This window comes from Habropoda laboriosa, unplaced genomic scaffold, assembly GCF_001263275.1.
Source record: "Habropoda laboriosa isolate 0110345459 unplaced genomic scaffold, ASM126327v1 scaffold648, whole genome shotgun sequence".
Lineage (NCBI taxonomy): Eukaryota > Metazoa > Arthropoda > Insecta > Hymenoptera > Apidae > Habropoda > Habropoda laboriosa.
In genome coordinates this window covers 51,018-69,837 of record NW_017100857.1, presented here as the reverse complement: position 1 = coordinate 69,837, position 18,820 = coordinate 51,018, and the positions used below count along the sequence as shown (strand labels likewise).

The following is an 18,820-nucleotide window of genomic DNA, read 5'->3' as shown; positions in this document are numbered from 1 at the left end:
TACATAAGTTATATAAAATTTAAAATATGTTTCAAATAGTATTAAAAGCTTTCATTCATTTGTCTAAGTCAAAAACTAAGTACGATTATTATTTTCATTGCATATTTTGATAAGAATGTAACTTAGTTTTTGTTTAAACAAAAGATAGAAATTTTTTTAACAAATTATTTTCTGCTGAGAAATTTCGTTTATAAAATTGCATGAACACATGACTGAACTTAAAAAAAAAAAAAAACGACATATACACATAAATAGTCATATTCATTTTCATCATCTATCTGCTGTAATAATATATGCGAATAATCGCAAATAATCTTAATGATATATGCATAATCATCGTTATCATCATTTTCTTCATTTTGTATTATAATCATGTAGACAAATGTTCAGTAATAGATAGCTGTAACATATAATTAAAAATTCAAATTAATAAGAAGTGCCGAAATAGTTTCATTTTTGATATTTTTAGTAACTGTAATATGTTTAAATTTCTTCTGCAGCCTATAAGAAAAATTGACACGCTGTGCATTATTTTATTATCTAAAATAACGATATTGAAAAGCAAGATTTAAGAAATTTTAATGAGGCACAGATTCTGAGAGTAAAACTAGATTGCTCCAATTAATTATAAGGACAATTAAATCATTTACTGCCATTTAACATTTAAATGATTACAACATAGCTATAGTATTGATACTAGTGTTATCTGTGTACATGTAACATTTCCAAGTGTGCACAATATATTTCAGATTATCATAATTTTAATACATATCGTAATTGAAATCAAATAACAAACTATGTTGAATCACTTTGTAGATTATAAATAAATGTTATTAGAATAAAGCAACCAAAAACAGAGTTCACATGTAACACGAGAATTGTACAGGTTTTGTGAGATCTAGTTTTTATCATCAAAGTTTCTGTGTCAAATATGATCATTGGGGTATTCATTTTTGTACCTTACACGTGCGTGTCTCTATTCACGAATAATAGGTCGCAAAGAAGTATATCTTAAATAATAAATGTTTTAGCTGAATGTAAACCATCGCAAATGGACAGTAAATTTGCCACTTGTAAATGGAAAGAAAAACAATATAATTTACAATTTAACCCATATTGGGATTAAATTAATGTCATATATATATATTGTTATTATATATAATGGTAGTAAGTAGGTACAGTAATTATTTATATAAGGACAATGCAGAATTTAATCATAAAACAAATGCATTGCTTCAAATGTACCTATATGTGTATCTCCTTGTAAAATATCAGCATTAGTGCGCATTATTAGGCATTATCAATTATAATAAGCATATTTTTTACATTGTCTTATTGTACTCAGTTTATCCACCCTGATCACATATCCTTAAAGTGTTCTTCTTGAACATATGTGTCTGTGTTTAATAATACTTTGTGATAAAAAAAATTACCAGTATTCTTGTCTATACGTTTTTTCCAATGATTGTTATGAGTAATTTTAAATAGTTTCTCATATTTTGTATAAATTGTTAACAATTTTTTTTTAAATAGTTAATACGAATTCTTTATACTTCTATATTTCTTATTATTTACAGTGTAATACTAAATAGAAAACAATTACAATATTGTTTGAAACAGATCTTTCAACAAATCAAATATAGACACATATATTCAATTATTTAATTGTTATTAATTCTTCTCAACATTAAGTAATTACACAGAAAATAAAACGGTCTTGAAACAGCAATCAATAATTGGTTTGTGTTCTATTTATTTTACTTTAGTTTGAAGAATATATTCAATAAATATATTTTCATGTCTTCTTTTTTTAATCGCAAGTTTTATGCCATTAGAGCCATTATAGTATTTATATTTGTACATGGTATGTACTCATCTAGTACATGTTTTCAGACTCTATTATATTATATTTGACATTCTATTATATATACAGATCTAAATAGAATAATCTTTTCATATGATTATTTTTCGAACTATGTATTCGTTATTCGAAGAAACGTTTTAAGTAAAATTTACTCTGTTTCGAGGGTGTGGTCTTAGGATAGGCACACATTTTTTCTAGATGAAGGTGATCCTAAAATTTCAAGGTGACCTTTATTTTTTTAAATGGAACATTATCTTTTTTTCCGTTGGACGTGTATTTAGAATGAGGCTACGCACTTGCTCTTACGTCTTTGCTGATAGTCCTCCAATCACGGTAGAAGGAAGGATTGAGAGTATCATCGAGGGCATCGTCAGAAATGAAGTATTGTCAGGTTAGTTGATTTTTAAAATAAAAATTCTTTGAATTTTTTGCTATTAATAATAGTTATTGTAAATTAGAGCATAATTGTATGTAGTAAGCAGTTTAAAACTGATACTTATAATACATTTCTAATTGCTTTAACATTACTAATAATGTAGATAGTAAAAGAAAGTTACTGGTTTATTTTTAAGTACTTTAATTATAGAATAATTAGTGTTTTTTGGTTAATAACGTTGTAGATGGTAGTTTATAATTATTAGAAGTATTATGTGAATTACAGATGGAACTTTCATGCTACCACATAAATCAAGGAAAGGACTTGAAAAATGAAGAAATGCAATTATTTATCAAAAAATCAATTATTTATTATAACTACGCAAAATGTATTTTAAAAAAGGTTTTGTTTTAGTATTGTTTTCAGCATTTTACAGTCTATTTATTTCTCCTTTAAATACCACATCCACTTCCTTTTACAAAAAATTCATTGCTTAAACGATATTCTATTATAAAATTAAATAAACCAAGTCCGGACAGTGTTATCAATGCGTAAAAATCACGAAATTCTAACGAAAAATTACGAAACTTGCGCGAAAATAGCTTGCTGATGTCAAGGGTCTGAGAAATGGTTGATACACACTACTTCAATTTCGAAAAATTTGCGCGACTGACAAATGTAAAAGCTTAACATAACTGTACAAAATGTATTTTACAGAAGACTACAATGTACTAGTATTGTTTTATAGCATTTTACATTCCATTCTTTTTTCCCTTACACACCACATCCATTTCCTATTGCGAAATACTCATGCTTTAAATAATATTCCATTACAAAATTAAATAAACTAAGTCCGCACATCGTTAGGAACGCGTAATAATCGAAAAAATCACGTAATTTAACCTAATGCATACATGTATTACTTACGGAATTCTATACTTTGCGTACAAGTATATGATATCCTGTACGTCGTCTGTGGCGTTAGGTCTATCCTGCATATACTCCGTGTGTAATTCTAAGTTATTGAAACTTCATAATTTTTTTTATTTTTTTTTTATTGCAATGTGTAGTAGGGAATTTGTTAATTTGAAAATAATTATTAATTTTTTTTTAATTTTTATTGGAAGATGGTGATGTACCATCAGTAGTTGCGCTTACCACGAAGGGTAACTCGTCGAGGTATTTAGCAGTACACAAACGAGTTAGACAAGGAAAGAAATAGGAGTAGACAAGGATAACAATAGTATCACGTGTTAGACAAGGAGAGATATATGGATAGACAAGGATAGAAAATTTTTCAGATCGAGAGTAACGCCATCTCGTGTTTGGATCCACGAAATGACGACTCGTTACGCGGGTCACAGAATGTGAACAGAGGTATTAGACAAGGAAAGCACTAGTGTGCGACAAGGACAGAGAGATAGACGTTTCCTATTGGCTGCCGGACTCCTCATCTCCACCTCCCACGGGTTAAATCCGTCGACCAGGCAAGAATCATTAATAACTCAATAATTACGATGATTCTGTGAACTTTTAGAATTGAAGAATGAAGTACGGACCTTCATCAACTTTCTCATATAGTTTGTATTATTCTAGACCCTCTCAATAATTAGTTATTAGCAATTTTAGTACGTGATGTCGGGAACGATACCGCATACCGTGAGGTATCTTTCCGGTTTTTCAATAATTTCACAGCTTTCTACTAAATTCCCATGCAACTAACTCTATGCGTTTGAAAGGCAACTCCTTCAGCTAAATTCTTTTGCAATTTTTATTAACATATTCGGTTTAGTTTAGGAATTATTGAACATTATACAGGAGAGTCTCTTATTCGTCGTACTCGAGTATAGTCAACTCTTGTAAACAATTGCTAATATCTCATAAAACACATCACGTATGCACTTAAAAATGATTGGAGAATATAGGCAAAGGTCTGTACTACATTCTTCATGCTTGAAAGTGCAAAATTAATCATGCATATTCGTGAAAATGACGGAAATTCGTTAGACGAAATGCGACGAGTGCAGTATTCACCCAAATAATGTTTAATAATTCTTAAACTACAAGGGTTATGTTAATAAAAGTTATAAAAGAATTTAGCTAGAGGAGTTGCCTTTCAGATACGTATAGATAGTTGCATGGGAATTGAGTAGAAAGCTACGAAATTATTGAAAAACCGGAAAGATACTTAACCGTAAGCGGTAACGTCCCAACATCACGTACTAAAATTGTTAATAACTAATTATCGAAAAGGGCTGGAACATTAAAATTTATATGGGAAAGTTGCTAAGGGTCCGCACTTCATTCTTCAACTCTAAAAGTTCACAAATTCATCGTAAATAATGAGTTATTAAATATTATTGGATGAGAACTACACTCGTCGCTTTAGAGCCTAACGGATTTTCATCGTTTTCACGAAAATGCATGATTAATTTTGCACTTTAAAGCATGTAGAATGTAGAACGGAATTTTCTTTATATTCTGCAATTAGTTTGGTAACCGTCGGTACTGTGGTTTTTTAGATATTAGCAATTGTTTATAACAGTCGACTCTACTCGAGTACGACGAATAGGAGACGCTCCCGTATAATGTTTAATAGCTCCTACAATAAACCGAATATGTTAATAAAAATTGTAAAAGAATTTAGCTAGAGGAGTTGCCTTTCAGATCCGTATAGATAGTTGCATGGGAATTTAGTAGAAAGCTATGAAATTATTGAAAAACCGGAAAGATACCTCACGGTATGCGGTATCGTTCCCGACATCCCGTACTAAAATTGTTAATAACTAATTATTGAGAGGGTCTAGAACAATAAAAACTATATGGGAAAGTTGCTAAAGGTCCATACTTCATTCTTTAATTCTAAAAGTTCACAGAATCATCCTAATTATTGAGTTATTAATGATTTTTGCCTGGGCGACTGATTTAGCCCGTGGGAGGTGGAGCTTAGGAGCCCGCCAGCCAATAGGAAACGTTTATCTCTCTGTCCTTGTCGCACACTAGTGCTTTCCTTGTCTAATACCTTTGTTCACATTCTGTGTCCCGCGTAACGAGTCGTCAGTTCGTGGATCCAAACACGAGATGGCGTTATTCTCGATCTGTAAAATTTTCTATCCTTGTCTAACCCTATATCTTTCCTTGTCTAACCCTATATCTTTCCTTGTCTAACTCATTGCTCTAATGCTATCCTTATCTACCGCTATTTCTTTCCTTGTCTAACTCGTTTCTCTAGTGTTATCCTTGTCTATCCGTAACTAAGCTTTCATTTCTTTTACTATAAAAAACCTTGTGCATATGATATGTATATTATATTTTAATCAAATTGTTTCAATTGGTATTGCTTTTATTAACATTTGTAAAGGATACATAGTTGATATTTAAAAAAAATATATTTTACAAAAAATAGAAAGAGAACCAAAAATGTTTCTGTTAAGATTCATATTTAAAAAGTGATAGTACATATTTTTAGATGTATTTGCTTATAGTTTACGAAGTATTCCTAAGAAAATGGTTACTCTAACGTTGTTACTACCGAATATGTGTCTGTTTCTTTAAGTCCCTGTCGTTTAAGTTCTCTAATAAACCATTTCTTTCTTCCCTGTTTACGAACAGTTTTATAGCCTCTTGGTGAAATGTCAATTGCTTTCATCAAAAAGTCTTGAGTTAATTCAAATTTGGTTTGGAATGACGGAAGTCTCCGAAGTTTTATAGGTATTTGCTACAACATTAGGCACAAAAATGTTATATTAATGTTTAAGAATAAGTACATGTATTTGAAATAGATTTAGAAAAACTTACTATATCTTGCAATGTATCTTTAGTACTTTTTCTTCTTTCATATTTTCTTCTTTCAGATAATTGTAGTATATCATCATCTTCTTCTTCTTTTTCAAGGGGCATTAGCATTATATCATAATTAGCTCTATTTTCTCCTAGAATTCCTATTTTTATTCCTAATTCATGTAATTTGTCTTCCTCAACAAGAAGAGCATTTTGTAAGAAACAAATTCGTTCATCATGTGAATCATCTTCTATTCCTGTAGACTATATGCATTATTTTCTTTCCTTAAAAAGAGGTATATAAAAATCAGCAACACACCTAAAGATAAGAGACGATAATCACAATCTGAATATATCAAATCTTGTATTAAAGGAGAATTTCTCAATAATTTTCTTTTTTCTTGATTCTTTTGACCTTGTAACACTAGAATGTCATTAATTAACATATCTTGAATAATTTGACTGGTGTGTAGTCTTTCTGCTGTGTTATATGCATCAGTTCTAAATAATCTATGTAATTCTATTTCTACAAAGAATAATCTACTTTTTATTTAAATGTAATTTTTGTTTATTATGTTATTTATTTGATTACAAAATTAACTTACCAATCAAATAAAAATATTTGCGTTCTAAAGCTATCCAAACAATACGATGTGCCATACAAATTAGCACTTCAAACATTCTTAAATCTTTTTCTCCTTGTGATTGTGACAAAGACTCTCCTTTTTTTCCACCAGTCATGTGGTGATATAGAATACTATCCTGACAACCTATTATTAAATCAGCATATTCTCTACCTAAGATAAAGCGAAGATTTAGCATTTCTTCTGTAAATCTAGATCTATGACCTTGAGCTAAAGGATTTGGTGCCTTTTTCATGGTAGCAGCTCGTTCATTCATTAAATCTTCCCATGTCATAACATAATATTGAAAATAAATTATTGTAGCTCTTAAAAAGCGATCAACTATTGGTAAATGAAAGAAGTTCACAAATTGAGGGCTTATAGGACTGATTAACAAAAACATTACAAGATCTTTTATGTCTTGTAAAATAATGACATCTGGTTCATTTGGAGGTACTTTCCTCAAATAATACTTTCTAAATTTTAGCTAAAATAATATATATTTCAATAACAAAGAATTTTATATACATTTCAACAACAAAGACTTACCTGCTCACGTTGACTTAAGGTTTCATGAAAATTTAAAATTAAGTATGCATGTGGACAAAACACATTTGATTGATGAACAGGATCAGACCTTTGTTTAATCTTTTTAACATGTTCATCTTCCGTTTTTTGCGTACTTGTATTTCAATGTAATAAATAAAAATTTGAAATATTATTTGTATAAAAATATAAATAATTTGAAATGTAATTTTAATTGTTTTTTACCTTAATAAAATTAATCCATCCGAAATTTCGTCCCATGCAAAATATTTATCTTCCATTTTTGAATATCAAAATAACGAAGTGTCATACATTCCATTTAAAATTGAGAAACTAATAAAAAATCAGGTTAACTAATTGTAAACTTGAAAGCAAATCATGATTAAATGTGTATAGTTTAATTATTGATTATAGTACATGTATGTATGCGTGATTGACAGAATAAATATGTATTGGAAAATAATGTTTGTGTCGTTATATGTTTATTTAATAATAGATTGAACTATTAGAACTACTTTATTTGATAATATATTTGAACTACGTTTATTTTAAACTTTATGTATAAAATTTTCGTAAAAATTACTTAAAAACAAGTGCAAGAAATTTTATTATTCTTTTCAAATTAGTCTTTATTTATGGCTGTACATTTATTTTTTATAATACTATAAGCATCATTCTAGGTCTTCTGTGTTTTCTTCAGTTTCATCCCTAATTTCTTTATTAGCTAAACGATGTCTGGGAAGGGAATTTAAAATTTCTTGATCTTCTGGAAAAATTGCTCTACTTGCAAATTGATAATATGGCGTATCATATATAATTTCTCTTTCTGGATCAGAAGTATACTGATGTATTTTACATCTGACTTTAACTTTTTCATGATCATTAATTTTGACAGTCACATAAAATTCTCTATTTTCTATAGATATATCAGGTCCAGATATAGCCTTTTCTGGAAGAATTATTGCATTTTCAGGTACAATCAAACCCTGCATACGAAAGCATACTCTTAGATGCCATTTTTCTATAGTCCATGGTACATCTAAGGACATTCTTAGTCTTAAATAACACTGAGATAATACACATATTGTTCTTTCTACAAATTGAGAACTGTAAGCGCATAACTTTTTCCTATCCTCTATATCCTGAATTAAATACTTTTCAATATTTTCTGGAGTTGCATATACAGCCAATTTTGGCAATATGAATTTTTCATAAGCTTTCACTGAAGGTAATGTAATCTTTTGACCCATTTCACCAACATCTTTTACAGCATTTAGTAAAATTACATCAATTTCTTTTTGTTTTTTGTTATTTGTATTTTCTACAAATTCATAAATGAAATGTTTATGTTTCAACTTTGCTCTTGTCTCATATTTTTTATAAAGGGGAGGTACATATTTTCTTTTTAAGATAAATGTATTCTATAATAAAAAATAACAATTGTTTACTAATAGCATATAATTTGAAATGAATGTTGTTAAGTTATCTATATTCACGTTTTGTAGACTTAATAATAAAGTATTACCCTGCTCTGTTGTATTAGTACATTAGTTTGATTGGAAAGAAAAGTTGATTGTGGTTTTAAATAATTTATACATAGCTGCGTACACTTCAACATATTTAGTTGTTTAGTAAATATAACTGCAAAACACCATGCCCCACGAAATGATTTTAAAGTAGAGTGAAGTTGGTACAGGTTAGAATACGTATAACCTGAAGTTGTAATTGAAGTTAACCTAACTTGTCAATTTTAGTAAAGAACTTTAGATTCATTATTAAATGATTATTTTATTTTCATTGCGAAAAAATATGTTTATTTATACACATATAATGTCAAAAATGTGTAAATGTATAATGTTTTAATAATAGTATATAAATTCGAATTTATGCTTTAGAGTATGACAACTTGTAACTTAGTTGAATTATATTTACTTAATTGGAAAGAATAAATAATTTGTAATAATGGAAAAGCTGAATTCACCATCTGACGAAGTTTTATCTCACGCTATAATGGAAATGAACGAGCCAGTAATATTTCAACATATGTTAAAAAATGAACAAGGTGAATATATTTGGAAATTATTTGAATGGAATATATCCGAACTTGCTGAAAAATTTGGGGATGTTAAATTACCATTTCGAGTTGGCTATAATGCTAGATCTATGGTAAATTGTTACTATTTAGTCATTTTCTTTCTTTTATGTGTATTATGAACATTATAATAAGTTGTAAATTTTCAAATTTTTCAGGGTCCACAATGGGAGGTAAATTGTTCAACAGTTTTGATGACACTATCAGAGTTTATACAACATATAGACCAGCATGAAAATGATAAAAAATGGTACTACTTTGATTATAAGTACATGCAAGAATGGTTCAAAAATAAATTAGAAATAATAAATTCAGTAAATTGGAAAAGATTTGGTATTGATAAAACTGGAAATGATTCTACTGTTTGGATTGGAAGTAAAGGTGCTCACACAAATTGTCATCAAGATTCTTATGGTTGTAACTTAGTAGCTCAGATTCATGGAAGGTTAATAATACTTAAAGTAATTTTTTGTTTATGAAATAAAATAGGAAAAAACAAATAACATTGCTTTCATTTTTACTACTTTTTAGGAAACAATGGATATTATTTCCTCCAAGTTCAAGTAATTTTCTTCAACCAACAAGAGTTCCTTATGAAGAATCAACAATATATAGTAAATACAATTTTTTTTGCCCTACTAAAGAGGATGAGGCTAATGTATTAAAGATACAAGATAAACCAAAAATAGTAACTCTGGAGCCAGGAGATGTATTATTTGTTCCTCCTGGTTGGTGGCATTATGTGGAATCATTGGATTTTACAGTCAGTGTGAATATATGGTTACCCATAGTAAGAGATAATGTATCAAGAGTTAAAGAAGCTATTGTCAAATTAATTGTAGCCAGAATTGGAAAACATATTTGTAGTACATCTGATGAAGCTAATTGTACATTATCTTATTGTATGAATTTGGTAATATATGATAGATAATATTTATTAGTAATATAAACTATATTATCTTTGTACATAAACATTGAAAATCAAAATTAATTTATTTAACAGTTGAACATTACACTTGGACAATGTAAAAACATGGACAATGTAGAATTGCCTTCTAAAAGAATGAAACATAGTACATGGACAGCTAAAGAGTTAGCAGCAGAATATCCTGTCTATGTGAATTTGCTTCATGAACTTGAAACAATGGAATTAGAAGAACTTCTAAAAATGAAGATGGAAAGATTTTCTGAAAACTGCATTGAATTTTTAAAAGGCAATACTTCTGAAACAGATATTGATGTACAGAATACTTATTCTTCTACTCAACAATTATCTGAAAATATTCTTAATGCACTATGTCATCCTGATGTTGTTAATAAAGTTGCAGAACTTTTATTACAATGTAGTGTGTAATTTTTAATGATTTTGAAAAATACATTATTTTCTACTGTTAGTCTTTATTGTTGAATTGATTACCAGTATCAAACATTTCTATTGAAAATAAACGAAATTTAAATTTATGTCTAATGCGGCGTATTCATTCAATGTTGTTATTATTCGGTATAGGTTAAGTTCGACCAGTTTGGAAAATTTTGCATCCTCTCGGTGCATATTATGTACGTAATATTGTGGCCAGTAATATTCTTAATGTAATTAACAATGGGTTTATTAACAGTACTTAAGAAACTGAAACAAAAGGAAAAAGAGATGCGCATTTTAATGTTGTACGTACTTACTTTTTCGTATCTTTTAATATTTTTAGGTTAAAAGTAGATGGCTGTCAACTATGTTGATATTTTATGTTTTTTAACAAAATTATATATTTATACTGAACAATTTGTAATTTATTTTACTGGTATTTATATTTTATATTTTACTAAGTATAATTCTTTGTATATGTTTTAAATTTTTCATATACCTTATACCTTTATAGAGGTTTGGATAATGCTGGCAAAACAACAATTTTGAAGAGAATTAATGGAGAACCAATTGATACAATATCACCAACTCTTGGTTTCAATATTAAAACTTTGGAACATCGTGGATATAAACTTAATATATGGGATGTGGGTGGTCAAAAATCATTGCGTTCTTATTGGAGAAATTATTTTGAATCTACAGATGGGCTTGTCTGGGTAATTGATAGTGCAGATAAAAGAAGATTGGAGGATTGTAAAGCAGAATTATATAAACTTTTGCAAGAAGAAAGATTAGAAGGTGCAAGCCTTTTGATACTTGCAAACAAACAAGATTTACCTGGAGCATTGTCTGCATCTGATATTGCAGAAATTTTGGAATTGCCTAGTATTAAAACGCATCATTGGAAAATTTACAAATGCTCAGCAGTAACAGGGGAAAATCTGTTGGAAGGAATAAATTGGATTGTTGATGATATTTCCGCTCGAATATTTTACATTGAGTAATACTAAAAAATTACGATTGACATTGCTAGTATTGTAATTTTTTTTTACAACATATTTATTTTCTATTTGTTAAAAGATAGAGTTGTAATATAATCGTACTTTGTTTAAATTATTAAAGTTGAAGCACTGTAATAAAGTTTAACATGCATTTTTATAATATTCTAGTTTATATGAATTCTAACAATTTTGAATTTTTCTCATTACTTTCCCTATTCTTTTCCTTTTCTTCCTTTTTCCTTCTCTTTTTTTTTACGTTTTTCTTTTCTAGCAGGCTTTTTTTCCGGCGGAGGTTTCGTATCCGGATAGTGTTTCATATAAACAGATTTTAATAGCTCTTGATCAATGGTATGACTTGTAGCAGCGAATGCAATTGTTATTTCGCGTATCAATGTTTGAGACAGTTTCAGTCGGAATTTTTTTATTAGTTCCACGAATTTCGCTGCAATATTAATCTTGTGTCAGTAAAAATAAATATATTATATCAGTTTCACGTACCTCTCGAGATGGGATCATCGGAAAGTGATAATACGAAATGACCGAAGTTTCTGCGCAGTCGTTTTTTCTTTGGCCTCATTGCCTCATAATTGGCCCTTTTCAAAAGTATGGTTTTTACATCTGGACCCTCGAGTTTGTAATTGCTAAGTATTCCTCCCAGTTTAACATCAAGCCACGGTTTTTGATCTTTAATTACTTCAAGCTTAGCTAATATCTTCTTATTAGCCCAAACATTCGTCAGATCCAAAATACGTAGTGAACTCTCGGGTGCATTTTCTGGGGTGACTGCATTAACGAGATTGAATGCACCGTTTGCTTTCAAAGGATTATTACCAATGTACAATTCCTCGAGTGTTTCATTTTTCGATAAACCTCTCGCTATGATCACTGTGTCGTCATCGATAAATCGATTTCCTGTATATAGGAAATTGAAAAATGACACAGATATTAAATTACTTTATTATTGCATTACTGAAGTACGTCGTAGAATTTAATAAAGATCCCAGAAATCTTTGTAATTTCTATATTACCATTTAAATATAACCTTTTCAACATTGAAGGACCTAACAACAATCGACGAAGATACAAAACGCATTCTTTGCCCAATGCGTTCCAAGACAAGTCTAGATCGACCAAAGTGTTATTTTCCTCGAGTCCTTTGACCAGCTTTATCCAAGTTTCCACGGTGTATAAGGAATTCCACGACAGTTCTAAACGCTTCAACTCGCTCGACTCGGAGAGCAATTTTAACAGAGCGTCGGAACAGGATTCATCGAGGTGATTATCGTTCAACGTAAGAGTCTCGATATTGTCAATCGAATTTGCGATATAATCGAGACCTTCATTACGAATATTACAATCAGAGAGATCTAACTTTCTTAATGTTGTGTTATGCAAAATTCCATCGTGTAACATCGCAGCACCTTCTGCACCGATTTTACATCCTGATAGAACTAGAGTATGTACCATGCTATTCTTCCGTAGTAGATCGCTCAGATGATAACACGCATCCGCGGATAACCAGTTACCCTATAAAACGTTCGTTGTAAACAAAAATTTTACGAATCTCCTCTTTTTGCTTTCACTATTTTATTCAAATCTCACGACTGTTAATAACTGCGTATAAATCGAAACGGTCCGTATATTCAACGTTTATAAAAATACTAAAGTATTATGTTACACGTGAACGATATTGATCTTACTGTGAGATTGATCGTGTGTACGAAAGGATTGTTCGTTAATGCTTCACAGAGTGGTCTTATAACACGCGAATCGAGTCCGTAATACTGTAAGCTGATTTTATCGGACAGTAGCATCTCTTCTAAAGCTTGTACGGGTTTTATACGGGATGCCTTCGATAAATCGAAAAATTTCTCTACACCGTCCGCCTGGAAACTGGTTCGACGTTCCTCAATGGTCCAGAAGGCCGGTACTAATCCAGGATCGTCGGGAATTGGGTACATCGTGTACAGGTTTTGCAATTTTAATTGAGAGTCGCTGATCTCTATTTCTCTTAAGCAAGGATGAATAGAGCTTTCAGAGGACGGCTCTGTGGAAGCTGTCGATGCTCCTTCTGGCGTGATCAGCGTTTCTACCGACGCATCTCGCTCCTTCTTTATCTGCAGATACCACGTTCACACGTTTTTTCTTACTTTCTACTTGACGTTTCTTTCGAACGTTAAAACGATTCAAATAGAATTACACCAATTAATCCTCGTAACATTTCTTTCTGTGCTTCCATTCTCGATGTTACTTTTTCCGCTCTTTTTTCACGAAATTGTGTCACCAGTTCCGCGAAAATGTCTATTTCCTCCGGTTCTTTCACTTTCTTCTCGTCCTCCTCCTCCTCCTCTTCCATTTCTTCTTCGTATTCATACTCCGGGATTCTCTCTTCGCTTCCGTAGTAGTCCGAGTAGTAATCCGATACGTCGGTAAGATTTTCGCTGTCGATCATCCTCTGAAATGTAAGTTTCCCGTGGCGAACGCGATTTTCAAGGATCGTAGGAACATTCGAACGTTACCTGAGTCGCTTCTGAAGGTTCCATTTTTCACTTTACGCAGGATCTATGTCTTTCTTTATCAAACAGGTTGGAAATAAGTTGTCGTTAAACGACAAGTTCACGTTCATCGAAAATTCGGTTCTCTTTTTACTGCAACTTCATTTTGCCGAACGTTCTCTCACTCTCCCTTTCTCGTTTCACTAACAATACACGTTCGAAGTATAGAAAACAGCGATTGAAATCGTTCCAGAAGTAACTGTTTCAATTACTGTAAAATCGATAGGAGAACTGATTCCAGAAACGCTTTCGAACCGATATAGAATCACTTTTACAATTTTCTTCGCGATTCCCACAAATTGCAATTTTTCCAAAATCTTTCCTACACATCATCTACTATACCAATCCTCCTAACTTCTCAAAAAAAGAATAACTCGAGTCGTTTGGTCCAATTAAAAAAAAAAAAGGTCACGATGTTCCAAACAGCGTCCGAATCTTGTTGCGATCGACTGTACACAGAATAAAGTTTCGCAGAATCGAAATCGTTACCGTAACTGTCCTCGATCTCCGGATAAGAGGATCAACTCTAACAATTTCTCTCTCTTACTCGTTTCTCCCTCTACGAGTATCGTTTCACGCAGGTGTCAGGGGCGTTCTTCATCGGTGTCCGCGAAACATCCGCGAGAGCCTGTCTTTAACCGAGGCACAGCATTCATAGGAGTTGAAACGCGTCATATTTCTCTCGGCGTCGGCTGCGGTGGTGTGGTTACAGCTCGGCGACGCTGTGCAACCTTGACTCCGCGCTTTCTCAAGGCATCCCATTTACGCCGTGACGGCGCTCTTGGACACACGCGGTTCACACGGGCCTTATTGGGCTCGGCAGCAGCCAGGCTGACTCATTTACCGGGTATTCGTCAAGTGGCTCTTCTGGGCCATTGTATTGTAATTTCGGCAGTTCGTTCATTCAACGGTTCTGTATACGCGGCTCGTGTGTGTCGTGGTCAAGATCGCCTCGATGACCGCCGATCCACGTCTCGACGCGCACGAAATTGCCCACACGGGGCCTTTGTTAATCTGAGACGCGCGTTCGATGATAATGAACAGTATTATCCTCAATGAAACGATCTATTGAAATCCGTAGGCCGGTTTGCCAGTAACGAGATCCGTTTCGAATCGTTATAACATACATATACGCGCGATTACAAATTCGGTGTACAAGTGTTGGAGGAGAGTAACTTAAGGGGACTAGGCAGTCAGAAAATCGATTTTTTTTTTGCATTTTTGGAAAGCACTATCCTTCTCGAGTAAAATGGCGTTTGGTTTATGTTAAAATTCACATTATTAAGGATTTGACGGCCAAAAAGCTCGAGCGCGCCATAAAATGTTTGTCCGCACATGCATGTCAGTCGAGGGACGTGAAGTGAGACAAAAGTTCTTCGTATTTATGAAGAGTTTATTATCTTTTTATGTGTATAAGTTTTCCACTGACTCATTCCCTGTTGTATTTAATACATTATATTACACTGAAATGTTACTGCTCCGTACGGAAAAATGGTGCGGAACAACTCACGAAAGTGAATGCCAAGCCAATCATGAAGGTTCATCAGGTAAGATGGAAGTGGATGCAATGCTCCAAATGTTTAGAAGATCCCAGGATGAGTACGGAATCAAATATAAATACTACATTGGAGATGGAGACTCCAAGACATATAAAACAATTTTGGAGTAGCAACCGTACGGCGAAGACTTTTTAATAATAAAAAAAGAATGCGTAGGACACGTACAAAGAAGAATGAGCACTCCACTGCGTAACGCGAAAAAAAATAATAAAGGTCTCGGTGGTCAAGGAAAATTGACCGATAAAGTTATTGGAGAATTATCCAAATATTATGGCAATGCCATAAGAAATAATAAAAACAATACTGAGGCAATGAAGAATGCAATTCTAGCAACTTTATACCACAAGTGTTCGACAGACGCCCACCCACAGCATCAGTTTTGTCCGGAAGGAACAGATAGCTGGCAAAAGGCAAAATCTGATAAAAAATTAAATGATTATAAACATAAACGTGCACTTCCCGAAGATGTTTTTAAAGCCATATTACCAATTTATGGAGATCTAAGCAACGAAGATTTACTTACACGTTGCATCGGCGGATACACACAAAATGCAAACGAAAGTTATAATAACCTAATCTGGAAAATAGCTCCAAAAACAGGATTTAGCGGAACAGAAATTGTTGAGATAGCAACCTACTTATCAGTTTGTATATTTAATAATGGCTTAAAACCGTTGTTATCATTTATGGCCCAACTGGACATTCAAGTTGGAAAGCGCGCAGAGGCAGCGTGCGCAGCAGAGGACGAACGGCGATCGCATGATGCTGAAGTCGACGCAAAAAGATCAAAAGAGAGCCGAATTAACAGAAGAATTGCTGAACAGCAACAAGCTGATACAGATGAAGCTTTAGAAACATCATATTACGCTGCTGGAAATTTTTAAGCGAAGTATGTAATACTTATTGTACTCAAAAGTCATTCGAAACTTTAAACGCGTTTTTCTCGAAATCATGTTTTCTCTTCATTTTGCAGTGATTGCGAAAAAACGGAGGTTCAAATCGATTTGAAAAAAATTGAGCAAATGTAAAACATGCCTAGTTAAGGACTGAACCTATTTTTAAGTTCATAAAAAGTTTTGTTTTCGCAAAAAAAAAAAAAATTAGCAGCGTTTCTGAATAAAAAAATACGTTTTTTTAGTTTTACAGCTGCCATTTTTATAATCTTCATTTGGTTTCCTTTTCAATAGGTTCAGTGCAGAATGGGGACCCTTAGAGAGAGAATTCCACAAAAAGCAGCGTTTCTGAATAAAAAAATACGTTTTTTTAGTTTTACAGCTGCCATTTTTATAATCTTGATGTGGTTTCCTTTTCAATAGGTTCAGTGCAGAATGGGGACCCTTAGAGAGAGAATTCCACAAAAAAAATTTTATAATTCCATAATTTACGGCCAGGATCACTGCAAAACCGGAGCGACTTCCGGAATAATGCATACACATTGGACTACAGTAGCATTGTTATATACATGTATATGTTACTGAAAAAAATTTTTTTTTACGCCTCATAGTACTAATAAGTAATATCTAAGAGTACAAGCTGCAATTTTAATTCCTATCCTTGTAATAAATTCCCAAAAAACGTTACATTTTTACCAAATCTGACTGCCTAGTCCCCTTAAGAGAAGACGTGCTCTGGGCACGCGGGATATTTTCATCGATGACCGTCGAAGAATTTCTTCGTATATCTCGAGAACGAGGTAAATCGGAAGGTGTTTGAAATTGTTCTAATCGAAAAAGAACAAGAAAAGTTGATTTTTACAAATTCGTTTTTTTTTCTTTAATTTTTTCGTCCATTGAGAATCCCACGCGAGAATATACGTGTAGAGAGAAACGGGGAAAAGGTTTTGCCTCTCTGTCATTATTGCATAACGAATGACGGAAGTTAACGAAGGAAATTGCATCTTCCTTCTACCCAAGTGGGAACTTTCGATTTTCAAACGTTTCAAAGCTGACAAGTCGGTGTCTCTCTGCCTTGTTCTGTTTCTCGTTCGTCGTCGAGCGTTGTGGCAGCTGCTCCCGGAAGGCACGTCTACCTACGATTCTGCGTTCCCGGTGATTTGAATGCAACTTGCGCGGACGTCGACACTCGGCCTCTCACCACGTGAGAGAATTCGTTCGGGTGCAATAAACCAGTGAAAACCAGACGGTGTCGAAGGGTTGTACTTTTTATTGAAACTTGTTCATCATCATCATCATCATCATCATCATCGTCGTCGTCGTCGTTGTGGTCGTCATCATCATCATTATCATCATCATCATCATCATTCTCATACGTCGTTGTTATCGTCATCGTCGTCGTCGTCGTTGTCATTGTAAAACTTAGGCGAAAAATATGCGGGACCGGAAGGAGGCTTAATTTTATTTACACGCACTCACTCACGCTTCCTTCGCGCTTATCTGACACGGGGCTGATCACAACGCGTGGATTATCCATTAGCTATCTAGTTCGGGGACCAGGGACATTAGTTCTTCGTATTTAGAAAAAGACAAACAAACGAAAAAAAAATAACGGAAAAGAAAAAAAGTAGGAAAAAGAAGAAAACATTTCATGGATTTACTAGATCGTCTTGGGGACAGAGAAATTATCCTATGGTATTATTTCGTAGTCTGGAACTATTGTCCGTGATCTCTCAACAAATTAATACAAGGCAATAAAATAAAAAATAATATAATATAATATAAAATAATATAATATATATATTTATATATATATTTTTTTTTCATCGCTTCTATATATTTTGTATAATAATATAGATTTCTTTATAAAATAAACTATCTGTTATAAAAAATTTCTTCCTTCCGTTTACAGCTTACGTACGCCTAATTAACGGGTTTCGTTACGGTCGTCTCTCTTATTACTCGCTTTTAAAGTCTAGTGTACGCGCTTTTCGTGCGCCCGTTCATCGCTCGAACGATACTAAAAGGAGAAAAGAAAAAAAGAAAATTGCACATCTAAAAGGGAGGGGGGGGTAGGGTAGGGTTATGGGGATATAGGTAGGAGGGCACAGGTAAGAGAGATCAAAAAGAAAAAAAAGAGAAGGGGGATCGAGGGGAGAGTATCTCTGGAT

The 18,820-nt window shown here is 32.6% G+C and overlaps 6 protein-coding genes across 6 annotated transcripts; 3 read left to right on the top strand and 3 right to left on the bottom strand.

Annotated features, from left to right (window-relative positions):
- Positions 1-5,751: 5,751 nt before the first annotated feature.
- Positions 5,752-7,470, bottom strand: LOC108577439. The gene is made up of 6 exons (XM_017940583.1): positions 7,415-7,470; positions 7,193-7,325; positions 6,626-7,130; positions 6,340-6,546; positions 6,039-6,277; positions 5,752-5,958 (listed from the first exon to the last, which is right to left on the bottom strand). Exons 1-6 carry the CDS (start codon positions 7,468-7,470, stop codon positions 5,752-5,754), a joined length of 1,347 nt encoding a protein of 448 aa, XP_017796072.1.
- A 361-nt stretch (positions 7,471-7,831) lies between these two features.
- LOC108577429 (39S ribosomal protein L9, mitochondrial) lies at positions 7,832-8,890 on the bottom strand. Its single transcript, XM_017940573.1, has 2 exons — positions 8,715-8,890; positions 7,832-8,610 (listed from the first exon to the last, which is right to left on the bottom strand). The coding sequence occupies exons 1-2, from the start codon at positions 8,805-8,807 to the stop codon at positions 7,861-7,863; spliced, it is 843 nt and encodes a 280-aa protein (XP_017796062.1). The 5' UTR covers positions 8,808-8,890; the 3' UTR covers positions 7,832-7,860.
- A 261-nt stretch (positions 8,891-9,151) lies between these two features.
- On the top strand, positions 9,152-10,635 carry LOC108577360 (HSPB1-associated protein 1). The gene is made up of 4 exons (XM_017940500.1): positions 9,152-9,355; positions 9,440-9,726; positions 9,813-10,194; positions 10,285-10,635. Exons 1-4 carry the CDS (start codon positions 9,152-9,154, stop codon positions 10,633-10,635), a joined length of 1,224 nt encoding a protein of 407 aa, XP_017795989.1.
- A 158-nt stretch (positions 10,636-10,793) lies between these two features.
- Positions 10,794-11,645, top strand: LOC108577412 (ADP-ribosylation factor-like protein 2). Its single transcript, XM_017940558.1, has 2 exons — positions 10,794-10,946; positions 11,156-11,645. Exons 1-2 carry the CDS (start codon positions 10,882-10,884, stop codon positions 11,643-11,645), a joined length of 555 nt encoding a protein of 184 aa, XP_017796047.1. The 5' UTR covers positions 10,794-10,881.
- Positions 11,646-11,757: 112 nt separating this feature from the next.
- LOC108577359 (leucine-rich repeat-containing protein 74B-like) lies at positions 11,758-14,185 on the bottom strand. The gene is made up of 6 exons (XM_017940499.1): positions 14,162-14,185; positions 13,343-13,759; positions 12,671-13,169; positions 12,141-12,554; positions 11,899-12,084; positions 11,758-11,771 (listed from the first exon to the last, which is right to left on the bottom strand). Exons 1-6 carry the CDS (start codon positions 14,183-14,185, stop codon positions 11,758-11,760), a joined length of 1,554 nt encoding a protein of 517 aa, XP_017795988.1.
- A 1,744-nt stretch (positions 14,186-15,929) lies between these two features.
- On the top strand, positions 15,930-16,640 carry LOC108577358. The gene has a single exon (XM_017940498.1). The coding sequence runs from the start codon at positions 15,930-15,932 to the stop codon at positions 16,638-16,640; it is 711 nt and encodes a 236-aa protein (XP_017795987.1).
- Positions 16,641-18,820: the final 2,180 nt, after the last annotated feature.